This window comes from Aquarana catesbeiana, linkage group LG06, assembly GCF_042186555.1.
Source record: "Aquarana catesbeiana isolate 2022-GZ linkage group LG06, ASM4218655v1, whole genome shotgun sequence".
Lineage (NCBI taxonomy): Eukaryota > Metazoa > Chordata > Amphibia > Anura > Ranidae > Aquarana > Aquarana catesbeiana.
The window spans coordinates 412,032,999-412,060,965 of record NC_133329.1 but is presented as its reverse complement, the minus strand read 5'-3'; the positions used below and the strand labels follow the sequence as shown (position 1 = coordinate 412,060,965).

The 27,967-nt window shown below is 52.5% G+C and overlaps 1 protein-coding gene across 1 annotated transcript; it reads left to right on the top strand.

Annotated features, from left to right (window-relative positions):
- Window positions 1–228: 228 nt before the first annotated feature.
- On the top strand, window positions 229–27,615 carry LOC141147290 (integrin beta-5-like; the record flags this gene model as incomplete). Its single annotated transcript, XM_073634498.1, is given in 5 exon segments — window positions 229–384; window positions 6,297–6,388; window positions 18,666–18,873; window positions 20,785–21,034; window positions 27,457–27,615. Coding segments are annotated over 5 exon segments (773 nt in total), but the record flags the coding sequence as incomplete, so codon positions are not given.
- Between the last annotated feature and the right edge of the window lie 352 nt (window positions 27,616–27,967).

Sequence of the window (27,967 nt, the reverse complement as noted above, 5' to 3'; positions counted from 1 at the left end):
AGGATTATATAGTGGGCGGGATCCGGGGGCGTGGCCGGCTCGCATTCTCTCTTGGGGGGCGGGTGAGGATTATATAGTGGGCGGGATCCAGGGGCGTGGCCGTCTCGCATTCTCTCCCGGAGGGGCGGGTGAGGATTATATAGTGGGCGGGATCTGGGGGCGTGGCCAGCTCGCATTCTCTCCCGGAGGGGCGGGTGAAGATTATGTAGGGGCGTGTCTGTCTCGTATTCCCTCTGTATGGTGGGCGGAGTGATGGCGGTGTAGGGGCGGGGTCTGTGTCGGTCGGGATCAGTGATGGCCTCTCGGCGGATCGGTAGAAGATGAGAGCGGACACCGTCCTCCTGATCTCCGCCCTCCTGTCCCGGGCACCACACACTACCTCCGGTGAGAGCCCCCCGAGTGGGCGGGAACTTCTGATACAAAGTATCGGGGGGGGGAGGGGCGGACTGATACAATGTATCTTCTTCATCTATAGAAGTGATCGGAGGGGGGAGGGGGATCTATAGAAGTGATGGGGGGAGGGGGATCTATAGAAGTGATGGGGGGAGGGGGATCTATAGAAGTGATGGGGGGAGGGGGATCTATAGAAGTGATCAGAGGGGGATCTATAGAAGTGATCAGAGGGGGAGGGGGATCTATAGAAGTGATGGGGGGAGGGAGGTCTATAGAAGTGATGGGGGGAGGGGGGTCTATAGAAGTGATGGGAGGGGGATCTATAGAAGTGATGGGGGGAGGGGGATCTATAGAAGTGATCAGAGGGGGGTCTATAGAAGTGATGGGAGGGGGATCTATAGAAGTGATCAGAGGGGGGTCTATAGAAGTGATGGGGGGAGGGGGATCTATAGAAGTGATCAGAGGGGGATCTATAGAAGTGATCAGAGGGGGAGGGGGATCTATAGAAGTGATGGGAGGGGGATCTATAGAAGTGATGGGGGGAGGGGGATCTATAGAAGTGATGGGGGGAGGGGGATCTATAGAAGTGATGGGGGAGGGGGATCTATAGAAGTGATGGGAGGAGGAGGGGCAGGCATGTACTGGCCATTGGGACTACAGGGAGTTTCCCGGTGGGCCGATGGCTCAGTGGGCCGATTTCAGTGACAGTGGACCGCTGCCTCCCTCCAGTCCTCTGTCCCCCCCGCACTGCTCACCTCCTCTCCCTGGCTAGTTATGCAGCGCGCCTGAATACAGACATGATGCTCAGGAGTCAACACTTAGAAGCTCATCATACGATCTGGAAGGAGGGCGGCCTCACTTTCCTGCCTAATCTTGTTCCATTGGGGGGGTGGGCACCAAACTGATTCTTTGCCCCAGGTGAAATAATGTCTAGCTTCCCCACTGGTACTGCCTATAAGAGAAATAATGTAGAACGGCTAATAGCTAGTGGGGGGGGGGGCTTGGGTGGCAAGCCGGCATGGGAGAGACCTGTCAAAGTGGGCCAGTCTGGGTGAAGTCCAGGGCCAAATTTTTGTCCCAGTCCAGCCCTGAGGAGGGGGATCTATAGAAGTGATCGGAGGGGGATCTATAGAAGTGATCGGAGGAGGAGGGGGATCTATAGAAGTGATCGGAGGGGGATCTATAGAAGTGATCGGAGGAGGAGGGGGATCTATAGAAGTGATCGGAGGGGGATCTATAGAAGTGATCGGAGGAGGAGGGGGATCTATAGAAGTGATCGGAGGGGGAGGGGGATCTATAGAAGTGATCGGAGGAGGAGGGGGATCTATAGAAGTGATCGGAGGAGGGGGATCTATAGAAGTGATCAGAGGGGGAGGGGGATCTATAGAAGTGATGGGAGGGGGATCTATAGAAGTGATCAGAGGGGGAGGGGGGATCTATAGAAGTGATGGGGGGAGGGGGATCTATAGAAGTGATCGGAGGGGGATCTATAGAAGTGATCGGAGGAGGAGGGGGATCTATAGAAGTGATGGGAGGGGGATCTATAGAAGTGATGTATTCAGTGATAGAAGACCCCTCCCCCTCCTATATAAAGTTATTATAAGTCGGTATTACAGACGTTTCTTCTATCGCAGATCATTAGAAGTGACGCTGAATTCGTTTTCTTTTTTTAGACTTTTTTCTCTTCTATTTTCATCAAAAACAAGCTGTCCTGCAGATGTATCAGTTAAAGTTTTGAGACAGAACGTTTATCACTGACCGGGGCGCTTACAACGATCGGCTTTTATTTATTCATATAAAACTTTTACCCCAAAAGGAAGAAAACTGATTATGAAGTGTGATCTGGAGTTTGTTGGTGCATTTAAATCTGCTAGTCCATCGAACACTCCCCCCCCCCCCCTCCCCCCAGACTGATAAGACTGCTGTCCATAGGTGCCTCCCTGTGCTCCTTCATCCAGAGTGGGGGGGGGGGCGCTCTAATACAGGGGGGGGTGTTACTGGCCAGATCAGGAGAGAACAGAGGGGGTGACAGGCCTAAAGGAAAGGGAAAGCAGCCGTCACATCTAATGATTGGTGAGGTGGGATTTGTGGCATCTGTCATTATTGTGGGGGGGGGGCGCTCTGGGAGTCATTGTTCTCAGAGCTTAGGGGGGGGGCCCATTGGATAGTGTTCAGGGGAGGGGGGTAGCATGCCGTCACACAGTCCTTGGGGGAGGGGGGCAGAGTTATTGAACAGTGTCGGGGGGGGGGGGGGATTGACAGTCCTGTGGGGGGGGGGGGGGCAGTGCTGTAAGACAGAACTGGGGGGGGGGGCGGTATCATCAAATAGTACTGGGGAGGGAGCCATTGCACGGTGTTAGAGGGGCAGCGCCATCAGACAGTACTGGGGGATAGAGAGCCATCACACTACCCAATAGCACAAGGGGGGGGGGACATCATCAGACAGTACTAAGTGGGGGGGGGGGGTGGCAGTGCCATCAAGTAGTACTGTGGGGGTAGGGAGGGGGTGAGAGCTCTGTCATCAGTGTTGAAGGGGAGGGGGACAGCAGCAGATCCATTGGATAGTCCTGTGGGGGGAAGGACAGTATCCTTAGACAGGACTGGGGGAGGGGGCAGTACTATTGGACAAAGTTGGGGGTGCATTGCACAGTCCTGAGGGGTAAGGGGGGGGGGGTCAGTGCCATCAGACAGTACTGGGGATAGAGAGCCATTGCACTGTCCAATGGCAGGGGTGGGGGTGGGGGGACAGTACTAAGTGGGGGTGGTGGCAGTGCCATTGGACAGTCATGGGGTAGAAGTGGGGGGGCAGTGCCATTGGACAGTCATGGCGTAGAAGTGGGGGGGGCAGTGCCATTGGACAGTCATGGGGTAGAAGTGGGGGGGGCAGTGCCATTGGACAGTCATGGGGTAGAAGTGGGGGGGGGGGGGGCAGTGCCATTGGACAGTCATGGGGTAGAAGTGGGGGGGGGGGCAGTGCCATTGGACAGTCATGGGGTAGAAGGGGGGGGGGGGCAGTGCCATTGGACAGTCATGGGGTAGAAGTGGGGGGGCAGTGCCATTGGACAGTCATGGGGTAGAAGTGGGGGGGCAGTGCCATTGGACAGTCATGGGGTGGAAGTGGGGGGGGGGGGCAGTGCCATTGGACAGTCATGGGGTGGAAGTGGGGGGGCAGTGCCATTGGACAGTCATGGGGTAGAAGTGGGGGGGGGGGGCAGTGCCATTGGACAGTCATGGGGTTGGAAGTGGGGGGGGGGGGGGCAGTGCCATTGGACAGTCATGGGGTAGAAGTGGGGGGGCAGTGCCATTGGACAGTCATGGGGTAGAAGTGGGGGGGCAGTGCCATTGGACAGTCATGGGGTAGAAGTGGGGGGGGGCAGTGCCATTGGACAGTCATGGGGTAGAAGTGGGGGGGGGGCAGTGCCATTGGACAGTCATGGGGTGGAAGTGGGGGGGCAGTGCCATTGGACAGTCATGGGGTAGAAGTGGGGGGGGGGGCAGTGCCATTGGACAGTCATGGGGTTGGAAGTGGGGGGGGGGGGGCAGTGCCATTGGACAGTCATGGGGTAGAAGTGGGGGGGCAGTGCCATTGGACAGTCATGGGGTAGAAGTGGGGGGGCAGTGCCATTGGACAGTCATGGGGTAGAAGTGGGGGGGGGGCAGTGCCATTGGACAGTCATGGGGTAGAAGTGGGGGGGGGGGCAGTGCCATTGGACAGTCATGGGGTAGAAGTGGGGGGGGGGCAGTGCCATTGGACAGTCATGGGGTAGAAGTGGGGGGGCAGTGCCATTGGACAGTCATGGGGTAGAAGTGGGGGGGCAGTGCCATTGGACAGTCATGGGGTGGAAGTGGGGGGGCAGTGCCATTGGACAGTCATGGGGTGGAAGTGGGGGGGCAGTGCCATTGGACAGTCATGGGGTGGAAGTGGGGGGGGGGGCAGTGCCATTGGACAGTCATGGGGTGGAAGTGGGGGGGGGCAGTGCCATTGGACAGTCATGGGGTGGAAGTGGGGGGGGGGGGCAGTGCTATTGGACAGTCATGGGGTGGAAGTGGGGGGGCAGTGCCATTGGACAGTCATGGGGTGGAAGTGGGGGGGGGGGGGCAGTGCCATTGGACAGTCATGGGGTGGAAGTGGGGGGGGGGCAGTGCCATTGGACAGTCATGGGGTGGAAGTGGGGGGGGGGGCAGTGCCATTGGACAGTCATGGGGTGGAAGTGGGGGGGGGGGCAGTGCCATTGGACAGTCATGGGGTGGAAGTGGGGGGGCAGTGCCATTGGACAGTCATGGGGTAGAAGTGGGGGGGGGGGGCAGTGCCATTGGACAGTCATGGGGTTGGAAGTGGGGGGGGGGCAGTGCCATTGGACAGTCATGGGGTAGAAGTGGGGGGGCAGTGCCATTGGACAGTCATGGGGTAGAAGTGGGGGGGGCAGTGCCATTGGACAGTCATGGGGTAGAAGTGGGGGGGGGGGCAGTGCCATTGGACAGTCATGGGGTAGAAGTGGGGGGGGGCAGTGCCATTGGACAGTCATGGGGTAGAAGTGGGGGGGGGGCAGTGCCATTGGACAGTCATGGGGTAGAAGTGGGGGGGCAGTGCCATTGGACAGTCATGGGGTAGAAGTGGGGGGGCAGTGCCATTGGACAGTCATGGGGTGGAAGTGGGGGGGCAGTGCCATTGGACAGTCATGGGGTGGAAGTGGGGGGGGGGGGCAGTGCCATTGGACAGTCATGGGGTGGAAGTGGGGGGGCAGTGCCATTGGACAGTCATGGGGTGGAAGTGGGGGGGGGGGGCAGTGCCATTGGACAGTCATGGGGTGGAAGTGGGGGGGGGCAGTGCCATTGGACAGTCATGGGGTGGAAGTGGGGGGGGGGGCAGTGCTATTGGACATTCATGGGGTGGAAGTGGGGGGGCAGTGCCATTGGACAGTCATGGGGTGGAAGTGGGGGGGGGGGGGCAGTGCCATTGGACAGTCATGGGGTGGAAGTGGGGGGGGGGGGGGCAGTGCTATTGGACAGTCATGGGGTGGAAGTGGGGGGGCAGTGCCATTGGACAGTCATGGGGTGGAAGTGGGGGGGGGGCAGGACAGTCATGGGGTGGAAGTGGGGGGGCAGTGCCATTGGACAGTCATGGGGTGGAAGTGGGGGGGGGGGCAGTGCCATTGGACAGTCATGGGGTGGAAGTGGGGGGGGGGCAGTGCTATTGGACAGTCATGGGGTGGAAGTGGGGGGGCAGTGCCATTGGACAGTCATGGGGTGGAAGTGGGGGGGGGGGCAGTGCCATTGGACAGTCATGGGGTGGAAGTGGGGGGGGGCAGTGCCATTGGACAGTCATGGGGTGGAAGTGGGGGGGGGGGGGCAGTGCCATTGGACAGTCATGGGGTGGAAGTGGGGGGGGCAGTGCCATTGGACAGTCATGGGGTGGAAGTGGGGGGGGGGGGCAGTGCCATTGGACAGTCATGGGGTGGAAGTGGGGGGGGGGGGCAGTGCCATTGGACAGTCATGGGGTGGAAGTGGGGGGGGCAGTGCCATTGGACAGTCATGGGGTGGAAGTGGGGGGGGGCAGTGCCATTGGACAGTCATGGGGTGGAAGTGGGGGGGCAGTGCCATTGGACAGTCATGGGGTAGAAGTGGGGGGGGGCAGTGCCATTGGACAGTCATGGGGTGGAAGTGGGGGGGGCAGTGCCATTGGACAGTCCTGGGAGGAAGCTTTGGACAGCGCCACCAAATAGTACCTGGTGGGGGGAGCAAAGTGTGCAGGTTTCGGGGGGGGGGGGGGCTGTACCATTGGAAAGTTTCTGGTGGGTGTTGGGCAGTTCAGTCAGCAGGTAACCCTATTAGTACCGTTGCACACAGAGGTTGCCCCCCCCCCCCTCGCCTCATCTGATTGCCCCTCTTTCTCTCTCTCTCAGGTGCCAATGTGTGCTCCGGCCGTACCATCTCGGTCACATCATGCCAGGACTGCCTGCTCCTCCACCCTTCCTGTGCCTGGTGCTCCCAGGAGGTAAGTCCCCCATCTGTCTCTGTATTCTCTGGTGATGAATGTCATGGGACCCCCGGGGGCCCAGAGATCTGATTGGTTTGGTGTCAGCCCATCCCCCTGATCTGTGTATAAAGCAAACTCCGCACTCCGTTTACTCAGCAAACAAGGAAAGTCGTGACCTCCGGGGATAAGATTGTACGGGGGGGGGGAGGGGGTCTCCGCACTGCGGTTCAATCACAGGACAATCCCAGGCTCCCCCAACTCTGTAGTAAAGAATAATAATAATAATAATAATAATAATACTCCACCTTGGCCTTTTCATCATCACACGTTTCATGTGAAATGGAGTCGTTTTATGTGAATGTACACAGTAAGGTACATGGGAGTGAAAGGCTGGGGAGGAAAGTCCTAGATGATGTTGGATGTCCTCCAGCCAGGAAATAAGGCAGGTCTATCTGACTTGCTGTAGTTTCTAATGCACATGGTGAGAAGCTCACAGTGTGCTGTGAAATCAGAGGAAGACATTTCAGTCCAGGAGAGGAGCCGGTACACATGAAGGGGGAGGGGGGGGTTCTCCTTTAATGTCTTTATTCTGATGTCGGGGGCTGTGATTGGTGGGAATGTGTTGCGCTGTGTGTAGATGGAGTGGAATTCCCGTCGGGGTGATCAGGGATTTCTCTGTTTATACTTTATGTGGATAATCTGTTTTCCATTATATGAGTCGCACAGCTGAGCGCTCTCCTGCCGGCTGGAGTCCTGTGAGCGATGGAAGCTGCACGATCGTTCCGCTGGGCTTCCTTCCAGATGTTCTGTTCACACATTTCATAACTGACACTTCCCCGGATCTTCTCATCTCTGGACTCGCTACATTGTGTCCTTTTATATGGATCGTCTGTATGTGGAAGGAGACGTGTGCATGCCTCCTCCCTGTGTGTGTGTGCCGCCCTGTATGTGTGTCGCCCTGTATGTGTGTGTGTGTGTGTGTGTATGTGTATGCCTCCTCCCTGTATGTGTGTGTGTGTGTGTGTGTGTGTCGCCCTGTATGTATGTGTGTGTGTGTATGCCTCCTCCCTGTATGTGTGTGTGTGTGTGTCGCCCTGTATGTATGTGTGTGTGTGTGTGTCGCCCTGTATGTGTGTCGCCCTGTATGTGTGTGTGTGTGTGTGTGTGTGTGTGTGTGTGCCGCCCTGTATGTGTGTCGCCCTGTATGTGTGTGTGTGTGTGTGTGTATGTGTATGCCTCCTCCCTGTATGTGTGTGTGTGTGTGTGTGTGTGTCGCCCTGTATGTATGTGTGTGTGTGTATGCCTCCTCCCTGTATGTGTGTGTGTGTGTGTGTCGCCCTGTATGTATGTGTGTGTGTGTATGCCTCCTCCCTGTATGTGTGTGTGTGTGTGTGTCGCCCTGTATGTGTGTGTGTGTGTGTGTGTCGCCCTGTATGTATGTGTGTGTGTGTGTGTGTGCCGCCCTGTATGTGTGTGTGTGTGTGTGTGTCGCCCTGTGTGTGTGTGTGTGTGTCGCCCTGTGTGTATGTGTGTGTGTGTGTGTCGCCCTGTGTGTATGTGTGTGTGTGTCGCCCTGTATGTGTGTGTGTGTGTGTGCCGCCCTGTATGTGTGTGTGTGTGTGTCGCCCTGTGTGTGTGTGTGTGTCGCCCTGTATGTGTGTGTGTGTCGCCCTGTATGTATGTGTGTGTGTGTGTGTGTGTGTATGCCTCCTCCCTGTGTGTGTGTGTGTGTGTGTGTATGCCTCCTCCCTGTATGTGTGTGTGTGTGTGTGTCGCCCTGTATATGTGTGTGTGTGTATGCCTCCTCCCTGTGTGTGTGTGTGTGTGTGTCGCCCTGTATGTGTGTCGCCCTGTATGTGTGTCGCCCTGTATGTGTGTTGCCCTGTATGTGTGTTGCCCTGTATGTGTGTGTCGCCCTGTATGTGTGTTGCCCTGTATGTGTGTGTGTGTCACCCTGTGTGTGTTGCCCTACGTGTGCGGGTGCAGCCTTGTGTGTGTCTTGCCCTGTTTGTGTTGCACTATGTGGGTGTCACCGTGTGTGTGTGTGTGTGTGTGTGTGTGTGTGTGGCCTGGCCTGCACAGAGTCCTGTACCATATATGTGTTCAACTTGGAGTCACCACCTCACTGGTCTGATACCCCGGAGTGCGCTGGTCATGTGATCGCTCATCAACTGCTGCTTATCCATTGGAAGACCCTCAGCTCTTAAATCCCCCCCCCCCAATTGTCTGACACTGAGACCCCCTTCCTATGAAGGAATTGGGGGGGGTTCTCTGACTCTCATGGATCGGTTTCATGTCCTGCAGGTTGTGAGCTCCTCCTAGCCGGGATTCTTCTCCCTCCAGCGTGGATTCCATCCTCTGGAACACAACGGCGCTTCCTGTGCGTCTTTTGCGCACGACATTTTGGTGTGACGTGATTTTGTAGACGGGTCAGGGACTTCTTGTATGAGTTCCTCTGTGAAGGACGGCCCATTGAATGATCTGCCCGTCACATGACACGCGCTCCATTGCACCTGTATGGTGGGAACGGATCCTTAGACTCCGCCCCCTGTGCTGCATTCTTTCCTTTAAGAAGAAAGTGATACATTTGTGTCTCTTCATCCTCAGAGGAAATACAAAGTATCCGTGTGATTTAGGTGGCAGAAAAATGTCAGCAAAATGTGCGCTGATGGGCCACAAACCACGAATAACGCTCACATACGCCGTGTCCCCGTACAGGCCAGGAGGAGGATTTGTTTTTAGGAGGGGGAGGGGAGTCATAATAATGTTTAGAAATATACAAGTGTTTTTTGTTTTTAATTGATAATAAATAAATCCAGAGATTTCTATTTGTCAGGAAATGAAAGACCAATTATCACAGATCCGGTAGAAATCTCTTGGGGGGGGGGGGGGGGGTTGGCTTACCTTTATTATATATTCACTTCTATGCAGGTTGCTATTGATGTGTTCTTGCAGAACATTTTGCGTTTTGCCTCTTTGAACACACTTTTGGTTTATTTTTTGTTTCCGCAGCGGTATTTTTTTAGATAATGGGGACATATGACAGTTCTGTGGTGAAGGAACTTTTATGTGTCAAAGTCACATGTTAGATTTAAGGGTCGGGGTTGAGTGTTTGCGGTCCTCCGTCTCTGACATTGTAGGTGTCGTACTCCTGTGTTCTGTAACATTGTAACTATATACACTATATATTGCCAAAAGTATTGGGACAACCCTCCAAATCATTGGGTTCAGGTGTCCCAATCACCTCCATAGTCACAGGTGTATAAAATCGCACACCTCGGCATGCAGGCGGCTTTGGGAAGGAATGGGTCGCTCTCGGGAGCTCTGTGAATCCAGGCGTGGTACTGTGATAGGTGGCCACCTGTGTAATAAGTCCATCGGTGACATTTCCTTACTACTTAATTTTCCACGGTCACCTGTCGGTGGTATTATAACAAAGTGGAAGCGACAACAACAGCAACTCAGCCACAAAGTGGTAGGCCACGTAAAATGACAGAGCGGGGTCAGCGCATGCTGAAGTGCACAGAAGTCGACAACTGCTTGTAATGTCAATAGCTACAGATCTCCAAACTTCGTGTGGCCTTCAGATTAGCGCAAAAACAGAGCATAGAGAGCTTCATGGGATGGGTTTCCATGGCCGAGCATCCAAACCTTCCATCACCAAGTGCAAACTGTCGGATGCCGTGGTGGAAAGCACGCCGCCACTGGACTCCAGAGCACAGGAGACGTGTTCTCTGGGGTGACCAATCACACTTCTCTGTCTGGCAATCTGATGGACATGTCTAGGTTTGGTGGTTGCCAGGAGAATGGTACTTGCCTGACTGCATTGTGCCAAGTGTAATGTTTGGTGGAGGGGGGATTATGGTGTTGGGGTTGTTTTTCAGGGGTTGGGCTTGGCCCTTTAGTTCCAGTGAAGGGAACTCTTAAGGCGTCAGCATACTAAGACATTTTGGACAATTTCATGCTCCCAACTTTGTGGGAACAGTTTAGGGACGGCCCCTTCCTGTTCCAACATGACTGTGCACCAGTGCACAAAGCAAGGTCCATAAAGACATGGATGAGCGAGTTTGGGGTGGAGGAACTTGACTGGCCTGCACAGAGTCCTGACCTTAACCTGATAGAACACCTTTGGGATGAATTAGAGCGGAGACTGCGAGCCAGGCCTTCTCATCCAACATCAGTGCCTGACCTCACAAATGCTCTTCTGGAAGAATGGTCAAACATTCCCATAGACACCCTCCTAAACCTTGTGGACAGCCTTCCCAGAAGAGTTGAAGCTGTTATAGCTGCAAAGGGCGGAGCCAACTCAATATTGAACCCTCCGGACTAAGACTGGGATGTCATTAAAGGTCATGTGAGTGTAAAGGCAGGCGTCCCAATACTTTTGACGATATAGTGTATATCGGGATGAATTCTGTGTCTTCCTGAACTCTATTTCCTGGTTCGGAGTTCAGAGTGCCTGCAGGCAGAACATTGCTGAGCCGTATTTCCTTCTACAGTGAGAGGTCTGAGGTCACGTCTACACCCCACAGATGTGATCGACTCCCCACCGCCATCGATCCGCATAATGTTATCCTGCTGAGCCAGAATATCTGTGCGAGTTTGTGTGTTCTCCCCGATCTCTGTGTGTTCTCCCCGATCTCTGTGTGTTCCCCCCGATCTCTGTGTGTTCTCCCCGATCTCTGTGTGTTCTCCCCGATCTCTCTCTGTGTGTTCTCCCCGATCTCTGTGTGTTCCCCCCGATCTCTGTGTGTTCCCCCCGATCTCTGTGTGTTCTCCCCGATCTCTGTGTGTTCTCCCCCCGATCTCTGTGTGTTCTCCCCGATCTCTGTGTGTTCCCCCCCGATCTCTGTGTGTTCTCCCCGATCTCTGTGTGTTCTCCCCGATCTCTGTGTGTTCTCCCCGATCTCTGTGTGTTCTCCCCGATCTCTGTGTGTTCTCCCCGATCTCTGTGTGTTCTCTCCGATCTCTGTGTGTTCTCCCCGATCTCTGTGTGTTCTCCCCGATCTCTGTGTGTTCTCCCCGATCTCTGTGTGTTCTCCCCGATCTCTGTGTGTTCTCCCCGATCTCTGTGTGTTCTCCCCCCGATCTCTGTGTGTTCTCCCCGATCTCTGTGTGTTCTCCCCCCGATCTCTGTGTGTTCTCCCCGATCTCTGTGTGTTCTCCCCGATCTCTGTGTGTTCTCCCCGATCTCTGTGTGTTCCCCCCGATCTCTGTGTGTTCTCCCCGATCTCTGTGTGTTCTCCCCGATCTCTCTCTGTGTGTTCCCCCCGATCTCTGTGTGTTCTCCCCCGATCTCTGTGTGTTCTCCCCGATCTCTGTGTGTTCTCCCCGATCTCTGTGTGTTCTCCCCCCGATCTCTGTGTGTTCTCCCCCCGATCTCTGTGTGTTCTCCCCCCGATCTCTGTGTGTTCTCCCCCCGATCTCTGTGTGTTCTCCCCCCGATCTCTGTGTGTTCTCCCCCCGATCTCTGTGTGTTCTCCCCCCGATCTCTGTGTGTTCTCCCCGATCTCTGTGTGTTCCCCCCGATCTCTGTGTGTTCTCCCCCGATCTCTGTGTGTTCTCCCCCCGATCTCTGTGTGTTCTCCCCGATCTCTGTGTGTTCTCCCCGATCTCTGTGTGTTCTCCCCGATCTCTGTGTGTTCCCCCCGATCTCTGTGTGTTCCCCCCGATCTCTGTGTGTTCTCCCCGATCTCTGTGTGTTCTCCCCGATCTCTGCGTGTTCTCCCCGATCTCTGCGTGTTCTCCCCGATCTCTGCGTGTTCTCCCCGATCTCTGCGTGTTCTCCCCGATCTCTGCGTGTTCTCCCCGATCTCTGCGTGTTCTCCCCGATCTCTGCGTGTTCCCCCCGATCTCTGCGTGTTCCCCCCGATCTCTGCGTGTTCTCCCCGATCTCTGCGTGTTCCCCCCGATCTCTGCGTGTTCTCCCCGATCTCTGCGTGTTCTCCCCGATCTCTGCGTGTTCTCCCCGATCTCTGCGTGTTCTCCCCCCGATCTCTGTGTGTTCTCCCCGATCTCTGTGTGTTCTCCCCGATCTCTGTGTGTTCTCCCCGATCTCTGTGTGTTCTCCCCGATCTCTGTGTGTTCTCCCCGATCTCTGTGTGTTCTCCCCGATCTCTGTGTGTTCTCCCCGATCTCTGTGTGTTCTCCCCGATCTCTGTGTGTTCTCCCCGATCTCTGTGTGTTCTCCCCGATCTCTGTGTGTTCTCCCCGATCTCTGTGTGTTCTCCCCGATCTCTGTGTGTTCTCTCCGATCTCTGTGTGTTCTCCCCGATCTCTCTCTGTGTGTTCCCCCCGATCTCTGTGTGTTCTCCCCGATCTCTGTGTGTTCTCCTCGATCTCTGTGTGTTCCCCCCGATCTCTGTGTGTTCTCCCCGATCTCTGTGTGTTCTCCCCGATCTCTGTGTGTTCTCCCCGATCTCTGTGTGTTCTCCCCGATCTCTGTGTGTTCTCCCCGATCTCTGTGTGTTCTCCCCGATCTCTGTGTGTTCTCCCCGATCTCTGTGTGTTCTCTCCGATCTCTGTGTGTTCCCCCCGATCTCTGTGTGTTCCCCCCGATCTCTCTCTGTGTGTTCCCCCCGATCTCTCTCTGTGTGTTCCCCCCGATCTCTCTCTGTGTGTTCCCCCCGATCTCTCTCTGTGTGTTCCCCCCCGATCTCTCTCTGTGTGTTCCCCCCCGATCTCTCTCTGTGTGTTCCCCCCGATCTCTCTCTGTGTGTTCCCCCCGATCTCTCTCTGTGTGTTCCCCCCGATCTCTCTCTGTGTGTTCCCCCCGATCTCTCTCTGTGTGTTCCCCCCGATCTCTCTCTGTGTGTTCCCCCCGATCTCTCTCTGTGTGTTCCCCCCGATCTCTCTCTGTGTGTTCCCCCCGATCTCTCTCTGTGTGTTCCCCCCGATCTCTCTCTGTGTGTTCCCCCCGATCTCTCTCTGTGTGTTCTCCCCGATCTCTCTCTGTGTGTTCTCCCCGATCTCTGTGTGTTCTCCCCGATCTCTGTGTGTTCTCCCCGATCTCTGTGTGCGGGGTCTGGTCTCTGTGTTCTCCCTGAACTCTGTGTGTTGCTTTGCTCGCAGTGTGTGGAGGGAATTCGGCGGTGATTGTGATGTTTGCTGTGTACACACCACAGATGTCACTTCTCGGTGGTTGCTGAGTGCGGAGGCTCTGGCTGCGGTCGCTCTGCACACATGTTCTCACGTTTACATCATGTTGTCAGTAGCAGGAAACCTTCTCCGCCGTCTCTTATTATGGGATGTGCGGTCGGTGGAAATGCAGCAATTTTTTTGTTACATTGTATGAAAAGCAACCCGGAAATCTTCCTCCAATCTCGGTGTATATCTATAGACAAGATAACTCGGATATAGAATGGTAGATGACATGAATGGACAGTATTGTGTTGGGTGAAGGTGGCCGTATTCGGGATGAGATTGGTCTGTGATTGGACTATCTTGGTGTGTTGCCCTCTGGTCTCTCCATGTGTGGTTGACCGATAAATCCCATCTGCAGACCTCCATTCACATTCCAATCGTCTCATTAGACAGTGTCTGTTATCTATGATCTCAGCTGGGATTAGATGTGCCGGCTGCAGTGAAGGGTCCATCCTGGAGATCATCTGGTGCATTTTAGGAACATCCGTCTTCCTGGCTGGAGGGGTTTGTAGATCTTCAGATATCTGTTCTGCAGCTATGTGGACTTTATAAAAGGATCCTGTCTCCTTCAAACCTCTTGGGGCCTTACAAAGCTTTCTAGTCTCCAGAATGTGGGTGAGCCACAGGATTCTGCAGAGGAGAGCTCCAGTGTTCCTCAAGGAGAGCTCCGGTGTTCCTCAAGGAGAGCTCCGGTGTTCCTCAAGGCGAGCTCCGGTGTTCCTCAAAGGCGAGCTCCGGTGTTCCTCAAAGGCGAGCTCCGGTGTTCCTCAAAGGCGAGCTCCGGTGTTCCTCAAAGGCGAGCTCCGGTGTTCCTCAAAGGCGAGCTCCGGTGTTCCTCAAAGGCGAGCTCCGGTGTTCCTCAAAGGCGAGCTCCGGTGTTCCTCAAAGGCGAGCTCCGGTGTTCCTCAAGGAGAGCTCCGGTGTTCCTCAAGGAGAGCTCCGGTGTTCCTCAAGGAGAGCTCCGGTGTTCCTCAAGGAGAGCTCCGGTGTTCCTCAAAAGAGACCTCCAGCGCTCCCCAAAGGAGACCTCCAGTATTCAGTGGAGAAGACTTCCAGAATTCAGCAGAGACCCCCAGGATTCAGTGGAGAAGAGTTCCAGAATTCAGCAGAGACCCCTGAGGATTCAACGGAGAAGACCTCCAGGGGAAAGTAGCACTGATGTGTAAATTGATGAAAGGAATGAGATGTGATGGTGACACTTCACCTCCGAAACTGGAGACCACATGTTGGCCTTGTACTGATCACCCTTCACCCGCCCCTCCCCCAGCTGGGTATCTTTATATTTATTAAAAAGGTTGAGCCTTTGGTGTCATTGCCCTGAAATAGATGAACCCATCCCCCAACCATAGATGATTGGAAATTGATAATCGGTTAGATCATCAATATTAGAAAAAATAAAAGTTTTATATATAGGAAGAGAAAATGTCCTCTAATGATCTATTGGATCTGGTGTTTAGATCTTCCCAGGTTGACTATGACTTTAAATATTACCGTAATGTCCAATGATCCTGCCATGGAGGTCCTTGTTCAGGCACTTCCTGTTATGGTGACAACGCTCTGTCCCTGTGTCCCAGTTCCACCCCTTGCGTTGTCCCAAGGATTACCGATGACATTACGCAGGCACAAGACCGCTGATATCAGGAAACCCGCCCTGAGAAATTGTAGCCATTGTTGGAGTGCATGTAGAAAGGAAGTTGCTGCAAAGAGGCTACATGATAATTTGAGCAGAAAATCGCACGAATACGCACAAAAATGCGTAAATATTTCCAGTAATTTCTATGAGAATAGAAACGCGCCAAAAACGCCTAAATCTGCTCGATTTGAGCAACAAAAAAAAGCTCCAGAACTTGTTTGATCTTCAGGCTTTCGGCTTCAGGTGATTTGGAGTGGAGATGGAAACCGTCTCCATAGAGAATAATTGTTTCGTTTTTTTTTTTTTCTCCTCCAGTGTTTTTGAGCTTCAAGCTACAAAACGCTGAGGTGTGAATGCAGCCTGATGATCAGGAGCTGGCGGGACCGCTTCCTGATCATGTGACCATCGTGGCAGCCAAGTGGAGTGGTCACATGATTGGCTGACCATTCCTATTGGGCTGGGCACGAAGGGGTTAAAGTCGGGCCGCAATGTTTATTTTGACTTCCTTTTGTTATTTACAGTATTTAGAAATTTATTCCGATACAAAATAATATGAAACCGCCCAGATCTCCGCTCAGTGTTTACATTCCAACAACCTGATAAATGTAAACATTTCCTTCTATTTATAGACTATAATATATTTTTATTTTTTTTTATAGTTTGTGTTCTTCTCTTCCATGTTTTTTAGTCATTCTAGAGATTTTTCGCAGCCCCCCAGACAGCGGTGATCCCCACTCTGCATTCCGGTTTATTAAAATTCTATCTTCTCGTTTTTTGAGGATTATTATTATTATTACAGTTCTGCACTTTGCGTCGTCCTCGTCCGGTGCGATTCCCTATACATCGGTACATTGTATGCAGTGTATTCGGTGATTGTAGAATTGGGAATGGCTCCTCGGAGATGTTGGTGTGAATCGCACACGTTGTCCTCCAATAATGTGGTCAGCAGGCGGCAGAGCCGCGTCCCCTGCGTCCCGTCCTTCGTGTCTCCTGCGTTGGATGGATTGCGGGGTGAATGACCTCGCTCAGATTTATTTTGGAAGTAGCGAGTCAGCGCTCGGCTTCCTGCCTTCCCTCCGCCTGGCGTTGTGGTGTCTCCGCAGTGACCTCGTCCTTCATACAGGAGAAGATTCTGTACTGGGACACAAAATATTCTGATAGATCGGGACGCTTTACAACAAATGTCATTCTGCACAGAGGGAGCCTGTTCATAGGGAGCCTGCGCATAGAGGGAGCTTGCTCATAGGGAGCCTGCGCATAGAGGGAGCCTGCTCATAGGGAGCCTGCGCATAGAGGGAGTTTACTCATAGGGAGCTTGCTCATAGGGAGCCTGCGCATAGAGGGAGCTTACTCATAGGGAGCCTGTTCATAGGGAGCCTGCGCATAGAGGGAGCTTGCTCATAGGGAGCCTGCGCATAGAGGGAGCCTGCTCATAGGGAGCCTGTTCATAGGGAGCCTGTGCATAGAGGGAGCTTGCTCATAGGGAGCCTGTTCATAGGAAGCCTGCGCATAGGGAGCCTGAGCATAGAGGGAATCTGTTCATAGCGAGCCTGCGCATAGAGGGAGCCTGAGCATAGGGAGCTTGCACATAGAGAGTCTGTATATATAGAGCCCACATGTAGAGAGTCTGTATATATAGAGCCCACATGTAGAGAGTCTGTATATATAGAGCCCACATGTAGAGAGTCTGTATATATAGAGCCCACATGTAGAGAGTCTGTATATATAGAGCCCACATGTAGAGAGTCTGTATATATAGAGCCCACATGTAGAGAGTCTGTATATATAGAGCCCACATGTAGAGAGTCTGTATATATAGAGCCCACTTGTAGAGAGTCTGTATATATAGAGCCCACTTGTAGAGAGTCTGTATATATAGAGCCCACATGTAGAGAGTCTGTATATATAGAGCCCACATGTAGAGAGTCTGTATATATAGAGCCCACATGTAGAGAGTCTGTATATATAGAGCCCACATGTAGAGAGTCTGTATATATATATATATATATATAGAGCCCACTTGTAGAGAGTCTGTATATATAGAGCCCACTTGTAGAGAGTCTGTATATATAGAGCCCACATGTAGAGAGTCTGTATATATATATATATATATATAGAGCCCACTTGTAGAGAGTCTGTATATATAGAGCCCACATGTAGAGAGTCTGTATATGAAGAGAGTCTGTATATATAGAGCCCACATGTAGAGAGTCTGTGTATATATAGAGCCCACATGTAGAGAGTCTGTGTGTATATATAGAGCCCACATGTAGAGAGTCTGTATATATAGAGCCCACATGTAGAGAGTCTGTATATATAGAGCCCACATGTAGAGAGTCTGTGTGTATATATAGAGCCCACATGTAGAGAGTCTGTATATATAGAGCCCATATGTAGAGAGTCTGTATATATAGAGCCCACATGTAGAGAGTCTGTGTATATATAGAGCCCACATGTAGAGAGTCTGTATATATAGAGCCCACATGTAGAGAGTCTGTGTGTATATATAGAGCCCACATGTAGAGAGTCTGTATATATAGAGCCCATATGTAGAGAGTCTGTATATATAGAGCCCACATGTAGAGAGTCTGTGTATATATAGAGCCCACATGTAGAGAGTCTGTATATATAGAGCCCACATGTAGAGAGTCTGTATATATAGAGCCCACATGTAGAGAGTCTGCCCATAGAGAGCCTTGTAAAGGGATAAATCTACAATCCAAAGGGAACTACAGACCCCACAAATGAGGCTTTGGCACGATTTCATTGGCTGCTGTGATTAGTGGTGAATTTGGTTTATTGCACCCCCATAGTGAAGAATTGGATACAATGTTTAATATTTGTATTCATTTCTTTCTTCTCCTTTTCATATAGCCGCCACCTCCTCTGTTATATGTAGTATTGAACCCTCTGCATTTTTTACAAAAAAAAAAAAAACATTCCCCAGTAAACTTTGTAATAATTCCTCCCCCAAAACTTGCAGTTTACAACCTTCAATGCTGCTGGCTTCTGCTCTCTCTACGCTGCTTCCCTGAACTTCCTGTCTTCACAGGAAAGAGTTAACAGTGGACAGCGCAGTCTACAGTCAGTCAGCTTGTACAACTCGTGTTATCAGAAGTAACAATGTTGTTTTATTAGTAGAAATGATTTCGATAATAGAAGTGTAGATAATATTTTCTAGATTGTAAGCTCTAACGATCCGGGACCCTCTGATCCCTCCTGATTGAATTGTATTGTAACTGTGATGTCTGCCCTCATGTTGTAAAGTGCTACGCAAACTGTTGGTGCTATATAATCATGTATAATAAATTTATATATAGTGTGAAATATAATGATACTTTGTTTTATCAGCGGTTACAATGTAATGTCATTATTAAGCATAGAAGTGTATATAATATAATCTATAATGTATATAATAAGGATTCTTTGCTCTCTCAGCAGTAACAATGTAACAATAATGGAGATGATGCTAACAATAGAAGTGTAATAATGTGGATTTTGTTCCCCCTCCCCCGGTAGACGTTTGGCGGCTCGCAGGCGGTGGTGTCGCGATGTGACCTGATGGAGAATCTCCTGGGGAAGGGGTGCGGGGCGGAGTATATCGAGGGTCCCAACAGCCGAGTCGGTGTGACGAAGAAGCTCCCCCTCAGCAGCAAGGGCTCCGGGTCATCGCAGTCCGACATCATCCAGGTCACCCCGCAGAGCCTCTCCATGTCCCTGCGACCAGGTCAGTGACACCCCCACCGAACGACAGTGATTGGACCGACACCCCACCCAACATGGAATATTCCTGTAAATCTGAGATTTAGACCTCGTCCAACCCCCCTGACCTCAAACCCACCGGCTGCCTGACCAGAGATATGTCATTAATGAAGCTGCTCCACCTACAATTATATCCTGAGCAGAGATGTGGTGTGATGGCTGTAGTCATTGTATTCTTCATCATATAATACAAACATTCAGCAGGGATGGTGGGAACTCCTCATAATGGGTACAGCGGGTGTACAGACCCGGGAACTCAGCACAGGGATGGTGGGAACCCCTCATAATGGGCACAGCGGGTGTACAGACCCCAGAACTCGGCACAGGGATGGTGAGAACCCCTCATAATGGGCACAGCGGGTGTACAGACCCGGGAACTCAGCACAGGGATGGGGGGAACCCCTCATAATGGGCACAGCGGGTGTACAGACCCGGGAACTCAGCACAGGGATGTTGGGAACCCCTCATAATGGGCACAGCGGGTGTACAGACCCGGCAACTCAGCACAGGGATGGTGGGAACTCCTCATAATGGGCACAGCGGGTGTACAGACCCGGGAACTCAGCACAGGGATGGGGGGAACCCCTCATAATGGGCACAGCGGGTGTACAGACCCGGGAACTCAGCACAGGAATGGTGGGAACCCCTCATAATGGGCACAGCGGGTGTACAGACCCGGGAACTCAGCACAGGGATGGTGGGAACCCCTCATAATGGGCACAGCGGGTGTACAGACCCCAGAACTCAGCACAGGGATGGTGAGAACCCCTCATAATGGGCACAGCGGGTGTACAGACCCGGGAACTCAGCACAGGGATGGTGGGAACTCCTCATAATGGGCACAGCGGGTGTACAGACCCGGGAACTCAGAACAGGGATGGTGGGAACTCCTCATAATGAGCACAGCGGGTGTACAGACCCGGGAACTCAGCACAGGGATGATGGGAACTCCTCATAATGGGCACAGCGGGTGTACAGACCCGGGAACTCAGAACAGGGATGGTGGGAACTCCTCATAATGGGCACAGCGGGTGTACAGACCCGGGAACTCAGCACAGGGATGGTGGGAACCCCTCATAATGGGCACAGCGGGTGTACAGACCCGGGAACTCAGAACAGGGATGGTGGGAACTCCTCATAATGAGCACAGCGGGTGTACAGACCCGGGAACTCAGCACAGGGATGGGGGGAACCCCTCATAATGGGCACAGCGGGTGTACAGACCCGGGAACTCAGCACAGGAATGGTGGGAACCCCTCATAATGGGCACAGCGGGTGTACAGACCCGGGAACTCAGCACAGGGATGGTGGGAACCCCTCATAATGGGCACAGCGGGTGTACAGACCCGGGAACTCAGCACAGGGATGGTGGGAACCCCTCATAATGGGCACAGCGGGTGTACAGACCCGGGAACTCAGCACAGGGATGGTGAGAACCCCTCATAATGGGCACAGCGGGTGTACAGACCCGGGAACTCAGCACAGGGATGGTGGGAACCCCTCATAATGGGCACAGCAGGTGTACAGACCCGGGAACTCAGCACAGGGATGGTGGGAACTCCTCATAATGGGCACAACGGGTGTACAGACCTGGGAACTCAGCACAGGGATGGTGGGAACCCCTCATAATGGGCACAGCGGGTGACCATTTAATGCTTACCTGGACTAAGTAAAATAAAGTCTCCCCTCCCCTCCCCCACCACCGCAATTCCAAAGCTGGCTGTGAGGTCGGGTGGTCCAGAGTCAGGGGGTCGCCTCACCCAGGAAAACACACAAGTCTAATAAATCTCATCACATAATGAAATGTTTTTTTTCGGATGTATTTAATGTTTTGGCCTCTGAGGTTCACGGCTCCTCTCTCTCTCTCCCCCTCCAGGTGCGGCGGCCTCCTTTAAGGTGCAGGTGAGGCAGGTGGAGGACTACCCGGTGGATCTCTATTACCTGATGGATTTATCTCTGTCCATGAAAGACGATCTGGAGAATATCCGGAATCTGGGGACGCGGCTGGCCGAGGAGATGGCGAAACTCACCAGCAACTTCCGGCTGGGATTCGGCACTTTCGTAGACAAGAACGTCTCTCCGTTCTCCTACACGGCCCCCAAATATCAGAACAACCCCTGCACCGGGTGAGTGTCACCGACAGAGGGGGGGCTGAACTCCGGGGAAGATTCCAAACCCTCCCTGGACTGGGAATCGCTCTTCAGAGGGGCACGAAGGGCAGCCCCCAGTGTGGAACGAGTCCTAATACCTAAAATGATACAATGTCACATCCAACGCAAAGTCTATCGATCGATAATTGATCCGAGGAGGAGCGTTCACTAAGATGTACAGAGACCAGGACATTATTGATCGATTGATGCACTTTGTGGTCGATGTAACTTTGTATTATTGATACTCTCAGCTCGCTGCAGTGTAAGTTATATAATTATTGATCTCCATTCGGAATGTATCCGGTTTATCTTGAAGGATATTTGTAGCAGTTCACTGATAGGAGGATTAATGGGGGGGGGGGGGGGGATATTGTGCAACTAACAAATACCAACTTGGCAGAAAGTCAAAACAGGAACCTGATCAATGTGACGAGTCACAGGGGGGGAGTCCAGTGTGAGTGACTCTGAACGTGTCGCGGGGGGAGGAGTCCAGTGTGAGCGACTCTGAACGTGTCGCGGGGGGAGGAGTCCAGTGCGAGCGACTCTGAACGTGTCGCGGGGGAAGGAGTCCAGTGTGAGCGACTGAACTTGTCACGGGGGGAGGAGTCCAGTGTGAGCGACTCTGAACGTGTCGCGGGGGGAGGAGTCCAGTGTGAGCGACTCTGAACGTGTCGCGGGGGGAGGAGTCCAGTGTGAGCGACTCTGAACGTGTCGCGGGGGGAGGAGTCCAGTGTGAGCGACTCTGAACGTGTCGCGGGGGGAGGAGTCCAGTGTGAGCGACTCTGAACGTGTCGCGGGGGGAGGAGTCCAGTGTGAGCGACTCTGAACGTGTCGCGGGGGGAGGAGTCCAGTGTGAGCGACTCTGAACGTGTCGCGGGGGGAGGAGTCCAGTGTGAGCGACTCTGAACGTGTCGCGGGGGGAGGAGTCCAGTGTGAGCGACTGAACTTGTCACGGGGGGAGGAGTCCAGTGTGAGCGACTCTGAACGTGTCGCGGGGGGAGGAGTCCAGTGTGAGCGACTCTGAATGTGTTGCGGGGGGGAGGAGTCCAGTGCGAGCGACTGAACTTGTCACGGGGGGAGGAGTCCAGTGTGAGCGACTCTGAACGTGTCGCGGGGGGAGGAGTCCAGTGTGAGCGACTCTGAATGTGTCGCGGGGGGGAGGAGTCCAGTGTGAGCGACTCTGAACGTGTTGCAGGGGGGAGGAGTCCAGTGTGAGTGACTCTGATCGTGTCACAGGGGGAGGAGTTCAGTCGCTGAATGTGTCAGAGGGGGAGGAGTCCAGTATGAGCGACTCTGAACATGCCGCGGGGGGAGGAGTCCAGTATGAGCGACTCTGAACGTGTCGCGGGGGGAGGAGTCCAGTGTGAGCGACTCTGAACGTGTCGCGGGGGGAGGATTCCAGTGTGAGTGACTCTGAACGTGTCGCGGGGGGAGGAGTCCAATGTGAGCGACTCTGAACGTGTTGCAGGGGGAGGAGTCCAGTGTGAGCGACTCTGAACGTGTTGCAGGGGGAGGAGTCCAGTCGCTGAACGTGTCGGCAGGTTTTGGCTGCGAGAAATCTGTGAAAGATCCAATGAAATCATTTTATAGGGCAATAAAACAATCCAATAAAAGATCAAATCCTCATCCAGAATGATTCATCGCAGCTGCGTTCTGTCCGGGGATCTCGGCGTGTGAACGATCGACCATCATAGATCCCCACAGGATCAGCATTGGAGGGGGGCAGACTGGGAAATTGCTTAGGGCCCCTACCCTCTCCGGGGCCCCAGAATGACAGCGGGTGCAGGGAGGTGGATGACTGTACATATGAGTTCCCTCACTTAAATCTATACCACCTCTGTCTAACAATTGGAATTTTAGTTTCTCCCCCCCCCTGTGTCATACCTCTGTAGAGAGACCACTGCTTCCTTAGCCAGAGGGCAAGGGTCTTTCACTGCAGCATCCTGGGGGAACAGGCTTTTTTGCTCAGACTGCGTTATACCTCTGCAGAGAGACCACTGCTTCCTTATCCAGAGAGCAAGGGTCTTTTTCTGTGGCATGCTGGCAGGGACTGTTTTTTTTTTTTTTTTTTCTTTTGCTGAGACTGTATTCTACCTCGGCAGAGAGACCACTGCTTCCCTAGCCAGAGAGCAAAACTCTTTCACTGCAGCCTGCTGGCAGGGGGACAGGCTTTTTTTGTTCAGACTGCGTTGTACCTCTGCAGAAAGACCACTGCTTCCTTAGCCAAAGAGCAAGGGTCTTTCTCTGCAGTGTTCTGGCAGGGGACAGGCGTTTTTGCTTAGACTGTGTTGTACCTCTGCAAAGAGACCACTGCTTCCTTAGCCCGAGAGCAAGGGTCTTTATCTGCAGTGTTCTGGCAGGGGACAGGCGTTTTTGCTCAGGCTGTGGCTGCTATAAGACTTTATTGTTTTGAAACACCTGGAGTGTTCGGAGGATTTCGGTTGGGTGTTAAACCCTGGCAGTATATAGGGGGTGACCTGGATTTGGGGGGGGGGGGTCTGTTGGCTGCGGGCAGCGCACATTTCTCTCCAGTCCTCCGCTCCTCACTCGGCTGGTCCCGATGTTGGATGTTCCTTTGTCTCGGACGGCTCTGTGTTTATTCTTTTGCCTTTCCTTGGCTCGGGGCCACACAGCCCGGCTCAGCGTGATCTGAAGGAGCCAATTTCAGCAGAATTATTCAGCGAGGAGGGAAGAGAGTCAACAAAGAGCCGCACATTTCTAGAATTCCCTGGAGCGCCCCGTCCTCGGCCTCCATTGTCCTCTAGAGTTTCCACTGCCCTCGCATCCACCTTTCCAATCCCTCCTCGCTGGCACGGCGCTCCTGTAGATCGCATACTACAGAGGTCACCCTTCCCCGACACCGACGCCCCCCGCAGGCAGCGAAAACTAATAATCATCTACACGGGAAGAGAAGGAGAGAGGCTTGTGTGACCTTCGTCTTCTAGTTCAGACACGTTCAGTCATCGCAGGTTCCTCGTATTCTGCTCATAAATTTACCATGTAAGATATTACTCCCAATTCCAAAATAGTTGGGGGCGTTGTGTGAAATCTGCATAAAAACAGAATGCAATGCTCTGCAAAGCTCATAAATCCATATTTTTTTTTCACAATAGAAAATAGAAAACGTATCAAATGTTTAAACAGAGAAAATGGACCATTTTAAGAAAAAAAAAAAAGGTGATTTTGAAATTGATGGCAGCAACATGTCTCAAAAAAGTTGGGGGCGTGGCCATGTTCAGCCCGGTGAAGCCATTCCCCCTCTTCTATCACCAACACTCTGCAAGGGTCTGGGAAGTGAGGAGGAGCAGTTGCCAGAGTTTTGGGAAAGGAATGTTGTCCAATCTTGCCTGATATTGGATTCTAAACGCTCAAAGTCCCGGGTCTTCTTTGTCGTATTTTTCATTTCAACATGCACCAAATATTTCCAATTGGTGAAAGGTCTGGACTGCAGGCAGCCAGTTAAGCCCCCGGACTCTTCTACTAGGACGCCATGCTGTTGTCAAACGTAGTATGCGGTTTAGCACTGTCCTGCTGAAGCCCTTCCCTGAAAAAGATGTCCTCTGGATGGGAGGATATGCCGCTCTAACACCTGGATCTATCTTTCAGCATTGATGGTGCCCATTCCATGCACACTAATTCCCCCCCTCCCACGGCTATTGAACTGAGTGCTGATAAGCTGGAAAGGACCCTCTCCTCTTTAGTCCAGTGGACATGGTGGCCAAAAAGAATGTCAAATTTCTATTTGTCTGACCACAGAACCCTTTTCCACTTTGCAACAGACCATTTTAAATGAGCTTTGGCCCAGAGAACAGTTTCCACTTGGCAACAGACCATTTTAAATGAGCTTTGGCCCAGAGCGCAGTTTTCCACTTGGCAACAGACCATTTTAAATGAGCTTTGGCCCATAGCGCAGTTTTCCACTTTGCAACAGACCATTTTAAATGCGCTTTGGCCCAGAGAGCAGTTTTCCACTTTGCAACAGACCATTTTAAATGAGCTTTGGCCCAGAGTACAGGTTTCCAGTTTGCAACAAACCATTTTAAATGAGCTTTTGCCTGGAGAACATTTTTTCACTTTGCAACAGACCATTTTAATGAGCTTTGCCTAGAGAACAGTTTTCCACTTTGCAACAGACCATTTTAAATGAGCTTTGGCCTAGAGAAGACAGCGGTGTTTCTGGATCATATTCAGATCCGGCTTCTTCTTTCCATGTTAGAGCTTTACCTTGGATTTGTGGATGGCACAGCGATCTGTGTTCCCATGCGGTATTCCTGAGCCTGATTTTACTGCAGTACCATCTGAGGGCCGAAGATCACCGCCATCCAATATTGGGTTCGGCCTCATCCCTTCACACAGAGATTTCTCCAGATTCTCAGAATCTTCTGATGATATTCTATACTGTGGATCCCGATGTTTCTCTGTGTGGGCTCTGTTCCTCCTCCTCTTCTTCTCTCCCATACAGTCCCGTCATCTTTTAGTGTCTCATATAGTCAACTCAGTAAAATGAATCCTATTGTTAGAACAAAGTACCCGGCAGACACGATGGTGTTCCTTCCAGTCGCTCTCTTCCTCTTCTTGTCTATAAGTCGGTATTGTTCTTCAGGTAGCAGTGTGAGCCGCGTGATTGTACAGGAGGGGGAGGGGGGAACATTCGATTGTTGGTTCGCAGTCCCGGGAACTATGAGTGATCGGAGTTACATAGTTGCTTTATTTGTGGAACAAACGTATCATAGAAGACATTGGAGGGGAAGGAGCTGCAACTCGGCCACTTCTCCCGGTAAAGGGGGAGGAGGGGGGGAGGGGCCCTAACATGTCTATTTTTTTCCATTTGAAGTTGAACTTTTTTTTTTTATTATTATTATTATTATTATTATTATTAGTAAGACCCAGTGAAGTGTTTTCCGGTGGCTGTAGAAATGAGTCTCCGTAATGCTGGATATCACACACTCCGCTCTCTTCTTCTGGTCCAAGCGACTCTTGTACGGTGCAGATTGTCCCATTCACTCTCCCTTTTTACTTGTTCCCTCATCTATTCACAAAACACTTTTATTCCGGTCACACAATACAAGGCGTTCTGTGAATGGACAAGGGGAAATCCTTTCTAACCACCCCATCATCGCCCCTCATCCACTCACAGAGCGCCTTGTATTGTGTGACCAGGATAAAGGTGTTTTGTGATTGGATGAGGGTAGAGGAAAGGGGTAAGTCAGCGGAGTGGGCATTCCTAGGCAGGCTGTATTTGCATGACTGCCCACGTGGGAGGCCACACCTCCATTAAGGCAAGAACTGAAATGGAAGAAAGGGGCGGGGCCAGGGATAATTAGGCTGGGGAGGAAAGAGCTAGATCAGGGATATGCAATTATTGGACCTCCAGCTGTTGCAGAACTACAAGTCCCATGAGGCATAGCAAGACTCTGACAGCCACAAGCCCAATACCAAGAGGCAGAGGCATGATGGGACTTGTAGTTTTGCAACAGCTGGAGGTCCGCTAATTGCCTATCCCTGAGCTAGATGATGCTGGACATCCTCCAGCCAGGAAATGAGGGCGGGGCTCTATCTGACTTGCTGTTGCTTCTAATGCACCTGGTGAGAAGCTCACAGTGTGCGGGTGAGAATCAGAGGAAGCCGTTTTAATCCAGGAGAGGAGCCGATACACCTACAAGACTGAAGGTGAGGGGGAGGGGGGTGTAAAGTGTCTGACAGTCATGGCTCTGGGTACATTGTATGGAAGGAGGCTCTGGGTACGTTGTATGGAAGGAGGCTCTGGGTACATTGTATGGAAGGAGGCTCTGGGTACATTGTATGGAAGGAGGCTCTGGGTACATTGTATGGAAGGAGGCTCTGGGTACATTGTATGGAAGGAGGCTCTGGGTACATTGTATGGAAGGAGGCTCTGGGTACGTTGTATGGAAGGAGGCTCTGGGTACATTGTATGGAAGGAGGCTCTGGGTACGTTGTATGGAAGGAGGCTCTGGGTACGTTGTATGGAAGGAGGCTCTGGGTACGTTGTATGGAAGGAGGCTCTGGGTACTTGTATGGAAGGAGGCTCTGGGTACATTGTATGGAAGGAGGCTCTGGGTACATTGTATGGAAGGAGGCTCTGGGTACGTTGTATGGAAGGAGGCTCTGGGTACATTGTATGGAAGGAGGCTCTGGGTACATTGTATGGAAGGAGGCTCTGGGTACGTTGTATGGAAGGAGGCTCTGGGTACGTTGTATGGAAGAAGGCTCTGGGTACGTTGTATGGAAGGAGGCTCTGGGTACGTTGTATGGAAGGAGGCTCTGGGTACGTTGTATGGAAGGAGGCTCTGGTACGTTGTATGGAAGGAGGCTCCTGGGTACATTGTATGGAAGGAGTGCTGTCAGAGACTGACCGGTCTGCCCCTTTTTTCTCGCAGATTCAAGCCGTTCCCGAATTGTATTCCGTCCTTCGGCTTCCGGCACGTTCTCTCCCTCACCGATAAAGTCAGCAAGTTCAACGCCAAAGTGCAGAACCAGCTGGTGTCCCGAAACCGCGACGCCCCGGAAGGAGTCTTCGATGCCATCATGCAGGCCTCAGTGTGCCAAGTGAGTACCATGGGGCCATGGTGGGTATAAGACTCTGGGGGGAGGGGGGTTTTCATGTTATCACTCTTGAGTGTGGGGGGGTCATATTATCACTCTTGGAGTGTGGGGGGGGTCATATTATCACTCTTGGAGTGTGTGTGGGGGGGGGGGGTCATATTATCACACTTGGTGTATGTGGGGCTCATATTATCACTCTTGGAGTGTGTGTGTGGGGGGGGGGTCATATTATCACACTTGGTGTGGGGGGGGGGGGGTCATATTATCACTCTTGGGGTGTGGGGGGGTCATGTTATCACTCTTGGAGTGTGGGGGGGGGGGGTTCATATTATCACTCTTGGGGTC